At 41.1% G+C, this 11,448-nt stretch overlaps 1 protein-coding gene across 1 annotated transcript in view; it reads right to left on the bottom strand.

The window, feature by feature from the left end:
* The window catches only part of IQGAP1 (IQ motif containing GTPase activating protein 1), a 103,102-nt gene that overhangs the window by 35,701 nt on the left and 55,953 nt on the right, over window positions 1-11,448 (bottom strand). Inside the window, exon 15 of the mRNA XM_021680679.1 lies at window positions 9,084-9,247. Coding sequence (XP_021536354.1) covers window positions 9,084-9,247 — 164 coding nt within the window. The remainder of the gene's footprint in view (window positions 1-9,083; window positions 9,248-11,448) is intronic.

Below are 11,448 nucleotides of genomic sequence, written 5' to 3' on the forward strand. Positions count from 1 at the left end.
TTCCCTCAGCAGAGCAAAGCTGTCCCCAATTCCTGCAATTTATAAAGCACACTGGTGACAGGATAAGGCCAACGGCAGGCCACTGACATTGAAAGCAGTGATTTACTCCTTTCAAATGCAGAGTTTTACAAAGAAAGATCATTTAAAGAAATTAAGGTAAGTGCTGGGCTTAGAATCCTAAGAGGCACCGTCCCAGTTTTAAGAAACTGACAGTCGGGAAAGGAAAAGAGTACGCAGACAAATAGAATGCAAGAACAAATCACCAAAGAGCTGCAGAAGTTCGTAAACTCCTACCACCAGTCCCTTTTCGTTACTGAAAACAGAAAATGGCCACACAGAATCCCCCTAAAATCAAACGAATAAATACTGTAAATGCTAAGCAATAGTTTCAATGTGACACAAGAGGATGAGTCAGCTACAGGTTTGTGACAACATAAACAGAGAAATCCTACGCTAGAGGGCTGGAGGTGCAGTCTCCAACAGAGGTAGCCTGAAAATCCTCTCACATTAAAACATTAAGTATTTCTACAGAACCAGGCTCTTTTGGGTTTGCTTTTAAGTTAATCACACATCAGATACCTCTGAGCAGAATCTGCTGTACGCAGAGCTGGGAGGTTTGGCACAACGTTCCTTGCATTCAGAGGAGGGCATAACTCATCAAGAATTCTGACCATTCAGAGTTGTGCCTTCTCTGCCCCAGGCAGACTAAAGCAAAACAATTAATGCATATCCATGCATACTCCCCTAAGAAACAAGTGACAGAGCTACAGTATGGAAGGCAAAAGAAAGAGAACAGATGGGTGTCTCGGCTGTTGTCAGGGAAAAATGATACAGCAATACAAGGAAAGAGAGACGACATATATCACCTCATCCCAGTGTAAGGAAAGAACAGGTTCTCTCAGCTCAAATCAGATCAAATAAGATGACAAAAGCCCCAGGTCCTCCTGCACGCTCTAAAGAGATCACCCAAGATTAACACAAATCATTCAGCAGGAGGTTAAAACTCTGGGCTAGATGTTGTGGAGATTACGGAGATAAAAAAGATTTAATGTGAAAATGCTACATAAAATATGCTGAAATACTGCCCCCTAACAATGCTAAGGCTTAGCACACTGGCTCCATTTCAGAAGAGGTAAAGAGATAGAAACCAGAAATAAGAATCAAAAAGTGGGCAATGATGCAGGTAAAAGAGGTGCAGAAGCCACAAAATATGGAAAAAGTAAAGGGACAAGGAACAAAAGAATGGCTATCGTGTGTGTGTGTGTGTGTAAAGCACAAACTCACACACCTCTAAAGGGCACTTCTTACCCCTTAAAACTTCCTTAGAAATCTCTCCCATTATATGTAGCACAGTGTGCATGTGTGATGATAAAATCTAGGTTGCAGTATATCACGTGTACATATATGTAATATAGTGTTTTCATCGGCTGTCACACATGCAAGCCATGCCACATTATATGAACCATGACATCCATGCTGTATACACATGTAAACACACACACACATGAATCTGAATCTATACAACATACGCACCAATTACGCAACACAAGCACTGAACAATCAGAATGCAGCAGAATCGTAGGGCCCGCTGGGTTAGGTACATTAACCCTTTCGTTACTGCACAGTAGCCGTGTACCAAACAGAGTCTTTCAACATCCCAAACACGGGGACAGCCGCACTGGTGCATACCAGCTGATTTCTAGCTGCATGCATGTCTGTCTGTGTACACACATACTATAGGGTGGGGGAGCAGAACAGAGAGTTACAAGTCATTTGTATCTGTAATTATAAATGGGTTCCTTGAGAATCCCTGATATCCATGTCTTGGCATTCAGGTATTACTACCCCAGGACTAGTAATCTACTTTTAGCAAGTATTCCAAAAACACTAAATTTAAATGGAGAGAGAAGTGACCATCAGTGAAAATAGCAGAGTAAGGACATCTGAAAATCCTCTCCTACATAAAAGAAACAAAACCCTGGTAAAAATCGTCAACTTTTTCAAAACATCAAAAATTTTGGCTTGCAGCAATCAGAGTTTATTCAAGAAAAAATACTGAGGGCAAAAATGAACTATTGGGATCTCATCAAGATAAAAAGCTTTTGCACAGCAAAGGAAAACAGTCAACAAAACCAAAAGACAACCGACAGAATGAGAGAAGATATTTGCAAATGACATATCAGATAAAGGGCTAGTATCCAATCTATAAAGAACTTATCAAACTCAACACCCAAAGAACAAATAATCCAATCGAGAAATGGGCAGAAGACATGAACAGACATTTCTGCAAAGAAGACATCGAAATGGCCAACAGACACATGAAAAAGTGCTCAACATCACTTGGCATCAGGGAATTACAAATCAAAACCTCAATGAGACACCACCTCACACCAGCCAGAATGGCTAAAATTAACAAGTCAGGAAACGACGGATGTTGGTGAGGATGCAGAGAAAGGGGAACCCTCCTACGCTGTTGGTGGGAATGCAAGCTGGTGCAGCCACTCTGGAAAACAGTATGGAGGTTCCTCAAAAAGTTGAAAATAGAGCTACCATACGATCCAGCAATTGCACTACTGGGTATTTACCCCAAAGATACAAATGTAGGGATCTGAAGGGGTACGTGCACCCCAATGTTTATAACCGCAATGTCCACAATAGCCAAACTATGGAAAGACCCTAGTTATCCATCAACAGATGAATAGATAAAGAAAAAATATATACATGATATATATATATATATGAGATATATAGATGTACACACACACACAGAGGAATATTATGCAGCCATCAAAAAATGAAATCTTGCCGTTTGCAACGACGTGGATGGAACTAGAGGGTATTATGCTAAGCAAAATAAGTCAATCAGAGAAAGACAAGTATCATATGATCTCACTGATATGAGGAATTTGAGAAATAGGACAGAGGAAGATAGAGGAAGGGAGGGAAAAACGAAACAAGACAAACCAGAAGGGAGACAAACCATAAGAGACTCTTAATCTCAGGAAACAAACAGCGTTGCTGGAGTGGTGGGGGGTAGGAGGGATGGGGTGGCTGGGTGATAGACATTGGGGAGGGTATGTATTATGGTGAGCACTGTGAATTGTGTAAGATTGACAAATCACAGACCTGTACCCCTGAAACAAGTAATACATTATATGTTAATAAAAAAAAAAAAGAAAAAACATTGAATTGGGACAATTAAGCAACTGTGAGCTTTGTGGCACTTTAATTGGCTCCACTCCCATCTGTCTCCCACCACCACCACCACACAGACACACACACACACACACACACACACCCCTCCTCCTTCAGAGCCCCATCTATTCCCAGAGATCTGTCATGAGCCAACCTGTTAGATATAGATCCCTAGAAAGCCACAGCAAGGCTATCTTCATCTGAACTGACTTAGAGCTTGCCCAGTGCAAACAGCCTTTTCTCCAGGGGCATTTATCAAAAACAATAAGAGGCACTTGTTTAATATCACAGATGTCTAGAGCAGTGCATAAAAATTTAGGCAAACAATAAGCTAACCAAAAAGCTTAAAAAGAAACGTTTGAGAATGAGACGTCCAGAGAGCTTTGAAAGTCTCTGACATGTTCCTGAGATGGAAATCCAGAAGGCCATAATGCATGTGCAAGCTGTGCACATGCTCAGAAGAGATCCGGTAAGGCTGTAAGGGCTTGGCCTTGAGGTTCTGTGCAAGCATGAAGCTAGGTCTAAGGCAGAATTGTGAACTGCCTGGCTGACCGTTGAAGGTGTGTCCCAACATGCACACACTGGCCCTCAGCAAAGGCTGGGAGCTTTACTGGTTCTAGGCATTTAAAAACACTCTGCCTAGGGGCATCTGGGTGGCTCAGTCCCTTAAAGGTCCAACTCCTGGTTTCTGCTCAGGTCATGATCTTAGGGTCATGGGATGGAGCCCCGTATTGGGCTCCACACTCAGCATAGAGTCTACTTGTCCCTCTCCCTCTGCCCCCCCCCCCATTCTCTCTCTCTCAAATAAATAAGTAAATGAATAAATAAGATCTTTTAAAAAAAAATAAATAAAAATATTCTGCCTAATCATTAGCTGACCTCTAGCTAATCAAGCAGAGACTTCAGTGGCCACACATGACTTAACAGAATTGAAAATCACTAAACAAACAATAGTAACAAAGACAACAGTAAACTCTGAGGATGGAGTAGACTCTGATTTCCAGAGTTGCCCCATTATTAAAATGTCCAGTTTTCAACAAAAAGTTACAAGACATACAAAGAAACAAGAAAGCATGATTTGACAAAGTACAACATCCATTCATGATAAAAACCCTCAACAAAGTAGGTTTAGAGGGAACATACCTCAACATAATAAAGGCCATATATAAAGAACCCACAGCTTATATCATGCTCAACGGTGAAAAACTGAGAATTTTTCCCCTAAGGTCAGGAACAAGACAAAGGATGTCCATTCTCACCACTGTTATTTAACATAGTACTGGGAGTCCTAACCACAACAATCAGACAAGAAATAAAAGGTATCCAAATTGGTAAGGAAGAAGTAAAATTTTCACTGTTTGCAGATGACACGATATTATATATAGAAAACCCTAAAGACTCCACCAAAACACTACTAGAACTGATAAATGAATTCAGTAACACTGTAGGATATAAGATCAACATATAGAAATTTGTTGCATTTCTAAACGTTAATAATGAAGCAGCAGAAAGAGAAACTATCTTATCACTTATCACGACGAGGACTGAATAATGTACAGAACTGTTGAATCACTATCTTGTATACCTGAAACTAATATAACACTGTATGTTAATTATACTGGAATTAAAATTTTAAAAAGGAAGAAAAAAGAAAATTCTATGAAACTACCAAAGTAGAAAAGAAAAAAAAGAAACAGGAAAGCATGGTTCAAACAGGAAAAAAAGGAAACAAAGGCTTAAATCAGCTATTTTAAATATGTTCAAAGAATTAAAGAAAACCATCTCTAGAGAACTTAAAGTATAAGAACAATGTCTCGGGCGCCTGGGTGGCTCAGTCGTTAAGCGGCTGTCTTCAGCTCAGGTAGTGATCCCAGGGTCCTAGGATCGAGCCCCGCATCGGGCTCCCTGCTCCTCGGGAAGCCTGCTTCTCCCTCTCCCTGCTTGTGTTCCCTCTTTCGCTGTGTCTCTCTGTCAAATAAATAAATAAAATCTTTAAAAAAAAAAAAAAAGAACGATGTCTCACCAGAGAATATCAATAAAGAGAAAGAAATTGTTTACAAAAAAGAACCAAAGGAGGAGCGCCTGGGTGGCTCAGTTGTTAAGCGTCTGCCTTCGGCTCAGGTCATGATCCCAGGGTCCTGGGATTGAGCCCCGCATAGGGCTCCCTGCTCAGTGGGGAGGTCTGCTTCTCTCTTTCCCTCTCCCCCTGCTTGTGCGCCCTCTCTCCTGTCTTAAAAGAACCAAATGAAATTCTGGAGTTGAAAAGTACAATAACTGAAATGAAAAATTCACTAGAGGGACTCAGCAGATTTCAGCATGCAAAAGAAAGAATCAGAGAATTTGGAAGATAGGTCGATTTAAGTTAGACAGTTTAAGGAACAATATCCAGTCTGAGGAACAGTAAGAAAAAAGAATGAGGAAAAAGGAACCAAGCCTCAAAAACCTGTGGACGCCATTAATAATACCGATATACGCATAATGGAATTCCGAAAAGGAATTACATGGAATTAGTAATCAAAACACATTCTACAAAAACAAAACAAAACAAAACAAAACAAAAATACAAGACCATATGACTTCACTGGTGAATTCTACCAAACGTTTAAAGAATTGACACCAGTCTTTCAGAAACTCTTCTAAAACCTAGAAGAGGAAGTAATGCTTCCCAGTTCATTCTACGAGGCCAGTATTACCCTGATACCAAAACCAGACACAAAGATATCACAAGAAAAGAAAACTACAGACCAAATTTAAATTAAGCTCTTTTGCGTGCTAAATTTAGAACTCAGATGATTACTTTTAAAACCACTCCCAAAATGGCTCAGAGGAACTGCTAAGCTGAGGCCTAAAAAAAGCCAATTCTACCAAATATGCAGTCTACACGCAGCAGGGCCTGGCAGTGTTAAGCAAATTTTCCTCTAACCCACCCCCCACCCCCTTTCTCCTCCTTTGATGAACTCTGAAAGTTATTCCCCAGCAAAAGGAAATGCTTCAAACTCTAGTCACATCCTCTAATGAACTGTCATGACCCAAACAAAAGGAGCAGTCAGGCTTACAGGACGAGTGAGAGGAGGTACAAGTTATATCCTCCAACGACTCTTTCTTTTTAGAGGTTTCCTTTTTTAGGGAACCAGAGCTAGCTTATTCTCCCAAAGCCCACTCCTCTGTCTGTCAGATATAAGATTCCTTCTGGACTTAAATGGTAGCAAAAACAAAGGCCACCACCACTGGCCTTCCCAAAACCACTGCAGCCAGGCCCCAAGTTAGAGATTCAAAATCAGCACGAACAGAGGTAAAGCTTAGGAATCTGTATTTTAAAAATGACTTTTCAAGTGTTTTAACAATCAGCCAAGTTTGGGAGGCTCTGATCCAAAGGATCCAAAGTTAATATCAAAGACAGGGAACTCCATTTACAACTTCCTACAGCCAACTGATCCCTTTTTCTCAGTTTCCTGACCGCACAATGGGAGTTGTGTTTCAGATCACTGACATGCGGCACAATCACGTGCCTCTTAAATGAAACCTAGTACTTGCTATACTTACAGGATTAGGACATGGTAATGCCAACTACTCTCCTGACAATGGAATCAAAGGGGACCTATCAACATGACAGCATTATGCACAACTCCTCTATCCCAACCCAAACTTAAAGAGCCTGCATAGGTGTGAGTGTATAAAAGCTCCAAAAACACAGAAGCCCTGGTCTGTTTTTCTACCTTTGGCTTCCTAGAAAGAATCTGACCCCTTAAATTAAGAATTTCTATTACAGGGGCACCTGGCTGGCCCTGTCAGTAGAGCAACTCTTGATTTCAGGGTTGTGAGTTCAAGCCCCACATTGGGTGTAGAGATTACATAAAATTAAAAAAAAAAAAAAAAAGAATTTCTTTTATTTCTTCTGCTTGCTACCAGAACCTCATTGTAGGGATCCTCTAAGTCAGAAAAGAAAGGTATCGTCCTCCCAACAACGAATTATTAGTTAGGAAGAACCTAAAAGGAGATCACAATTAGAAAAACAGAAGTAATTATGCCTTAATCATGCAACTAATATCTGGGGGCCTACTATATACAAAGCAACTTCCTACTCAGCAACATGATAAAAAGAGGTATAAATCTTGTCCATTTCCTCAACAAACTAGCTGAGGTAAGACAAACTTTTTAAAAGATATGTTTGTGTTACAATCACCTACGAAAATCTCTATGTTCATTGTAGCATTGCTCCTAATAGCCATTAAGACAGAAACAACCCATGTCCATCAACTGATGAACAGCTAAAATATGCTACAGCCACACAATGGAATATAATTTGACAGTAAAAAGAAATAAATATGTACTACTAATACACGCTACAACTTGGATAAACCAAGCTAAGTGAAAGAAGCCAGTCACAAAGGACCACGTGTTGTATGATTCCATGTACATGAAATGTCCAGAATAGGCAAATCCACAGACAGAAGTAGACTGCTGGTTGCCTTGAGCAGGAAAGAATAAGAGAAAATGAGAAGTGACTAACTAATGGGAGCCAGGTTTCCTTCTGGGGTGATAAAAATGTTCTAAAATTGATTGCACAATTCTATGAAGACAAAACACCACTGACTTGTACACTTTGAAATGCTGAGATCTATGCTACGTGAATTATATCTCAATAAAGTTGTTATAAAAACATGTCATTATCTACTAAAGCTTAACACATGCGCATTCCCTATGGCCCATAGGATGTGAGGGCGATCTGGCTGCAACATCTGTCACCCCATTGATCGCCAGGGTTGATTCGGCTGATCTGGCTGGCTAGGCGGGTGTCCCCTTCCTCCCTCACCGCTCCATGTGCGTCCCTCCCGAAGCTGCGCGCTCGGTCCAAGAGGACAACCTTCCCCGATAGAGGAGGACCGTTCTTCGGTCAAGGGTATACGAGTAGCTGCGCTCCCCTTCTAGAACCTCCAAACAAGCTCTCAAGGTCCCTATGGCCCATAAATTCTACTTCTAAATGTACACCTAATAAAAATGGTACATATATTTACCAAGAAACATGTACTAAAATATTCAAAGAAGCATTACTTGCAATAGCCAAAAAGTGGGAAACAATCCAAAATTTCCAATAACAATCTATAACCACAGAGTGGAATAGTACACAACAATAAGAATAAACTACTGCTTCTTATAACTGCACAGATGAATTTCACTAACATTATGTTAGGCAGAAGAAGCCAGATACAAAAGAGTACATAATGTATGTACTTATATACCATTCAAATACAATTCAAAACAGGCCAAAAAATCAACCATGGTGTTAAAAACCAGGATTGATTACCAGCTGGTGGGGGAGTGGGGGATGGATGAGGGCAGAATGGGATGCATCAGACAGTTCTGTTAAGCTTTTCATAATCTGACTACCAATTACACAGGTATGCTCACTCTTGAAAATTTATACAACTATATACTTACATAACTTATACATTTTTTGGATCTTATACTTCAACACAGAATTTACTTAAAGAGACACAAGATGGGGGTCACCTGGATGGCTCAGCTGGTTGGCTCAGTTGGTTGAGTCTGACTCTTGATTTCGGCTCAGGTCATGATCTCAGGGTCATGAGATCTGAGCCCCACGTTGGGCTCCGTGCTGAGCATGGAGCCTGCTTAAGATTCTCTCTCTCTCCCTCTCTGTCCCTCTCCACCCCTTCCCTCTATTGAAAAAAAGAGAGAGAGAGAGAAGTGTCTACAACAATAACAACAGAGGACCACAAAAAAAAAATCCAAATGTGTACTGTCACATCTCATGTCCCTCCAGTGCTCTGAATCTAAAGGTGTCCAGGAAACATCCCTACCTCTCTCTTGGTTCCAGAAGGGATGAAGTTCTCTGAACAGAAAGGAACAATTTCACTGCCACTCACCTGGGCTTTCTCTCTCTTTGCTCTGATCAGTGTGTCTTGGTAATGCTGGGCCACCTCTGTAAGGACTCCCTCAAGTTTGGCCGCAGGAATCTGCAGGGCCTGCAGAGTCTTTTGAGCATCACCTTCATCCAGAGCTTCATTAATTAAACCAATGGCTAAAATCCCTAAATATGAAAGGACAAAGGTTAATTTTTGAAATTAAGAAATTATATAAACAAATCAAGTTTTAAACATGCTCAGTAATCAGAAATCCATCCAAGCATTATCATGATTCAAATTATAATTTGCCACCTATAATATTAAGCAGCATTTAAATTCTTTAAAATTTGGGGCGCCTGGGTGGCTCAGTTGGTTAAGCGACTGCCTTCGGCTCAGGTCATGATCCTGGAGTCCAGGGATCGAGTCCCGCATCGGGTTCCCTGCTCGGCAGGGAGTCTGCTTCTCCCTCTGACCCTCCTCCCTCTCATGCTCTCTGTATCTCATTCTCTCTGTCTCAAATAAATAAATAAAATCTTTAAAAATAAAAATTAAAAAAAATTCTTTAAAATTTTAGGTTTGTTTCATTTAAAATAAACTCCCTGGTATCCATACTCCCATTGAAACCTCAAGTCTCTGTTTTTAATTGCTCTAATGTGAAAGTAAAGAGAATTTTGATAAAACTGGTTTTTTTTTTTAAAGATTTTATTTATTTATTTGACAGAGAGACAGCGAGAGAGGGAACACAAGCAGGGGGAGTGGGAGAGGGAGAAACAGGCTTCCTGCTGAGCAGGGAGCCCGATGCAGGGCTTGATCCCAGGACCTGGGATCATGACCTGAGCTGAAGGCAGACGCTCAACGACTGAGCCACCCAGGTGCCCCGAAACTGGCTTTTATAGTATAGCTTTCAAGTACATTCCAATGTGTGATCAAAACCATTTCTGATTCACAAAATGTTAGAGTTCAAGGGATCGTAAAAAGTCACCTGATTCAACATCTTTAAGAAAAGGTGAGGCTCAGATTTCTTCCTCGAAATTCCACTGTGAACAAGTGGAGGCAGATGCGACCCCAGGGCTCCCCACCCTAAGGCAAGGCTCTTCTCACCAAATCAATGGAATATTTCTCACAGGAAATACAAATTAAAACTAGAAATATTCACTCCTCAAGTATCTCAGGCAGCTGTGCCAATTTTGTAAAGATTCTGTGGTATAATAAAAACTTGGCTGACCTTTGACCCCAGTTCCTGGGAAGGAACTACTAACCTCCATTAGAACTTCCTAAATGATTGGATTATCTCTGTTATTCAGGCTTCTAGGACCTGAGTTTATACTAACAAGGTGGGCCCCTGGATAATCTCAGGATGGGGGCTGGTCATGCTGGAAAGACCAACCACATGATCAGAATACCAGGGCTTTGAGCCCCATGATATTGTGATATCAGCCCAGCCTACCTATCTCCAGGGAGGGGAGGTGGACTGGAAACGGAGTTTAATTACATGGCCACTAGTCAACCCTTCACAATCATCCTTGAAAACCTCTGGCTACCCAAAGTTCAGGAGAGGGTCCCTGATTGTGATACACATCCTGAGGACACATAAGCTTGGCATTTGGGACCCTACTATATTTGGGATCACCCTATAGGTCTCCTGTTCTGGCCAGTCCTGATTTGTATCCTTTCCAGTAAAACTATATAATCATAAATACAGCACTAAGTTCTGCTAAGTCCCTCTAGCAAATTATTGAATCTGAGGGGGCTGTTGAGGGAAGCTCTGAGTTTATAGCCAGTTTCTCAGAAGTGTAGTGACCTGGGAACTCCTCAGAGCTTGTGGCTGGTATCTGAAATGAGAGGAGTCTTATGGAAGCCTGAACCCTACACCCATGCAAGATGACGTAACTCGGGAGTGGTTAGTGTCAGAACTACTTGTTATAAAACATTTAAAAATAACAGATAATGTTCAGGGGCGCCTGGGTGGCTGAGTTGTTAGGCCTCTGCCTTCGGCTCAGGTCATGGTCCCACGGTCCTGGGATCGAGCCCCGCATCAGGCTCCCTGCTCAGCGGGAAGCCTGCTTCTCCCTCTCCCGCTCCCCCTGCTTGTGTTCCCTTTCTCGCTGTGTCTGTCAAATAAATAAATAAAATCTTTAAAAACAACAACAACAACAACAACAAAACCAGATCATGTTTAAGTCACCTCCTGGAAACTTTTAGTTCTTATTACATACACACCTAATTGTACCAGTTGCCTGATGTTTTGAAAATACTCAACCTTAGTTTTTTGTGATACACACACACACACACACACACACACACACAATTTCCAAAAAATCTTTCTAGTAGTGTTTAGAACCAGTTCATGGGATCACACACATCTTTTTTTTTTTTTTTTTTTTTT

The sequence above is a fragment of the Neomonachus schauinslandi genome, chromosome 9 (assembly GCF_002201575.2).
Source record: "Neomonachus schauinslandi chromosome 9, ASM220157v2, whole genome shotgun sequence".
Lineage (NCBI taxonomy): Eukaryota > Metazoa > Chordata > Mammalia > Carnivora > Phocidae > Neomonachus > Neomonachus schauinslandi.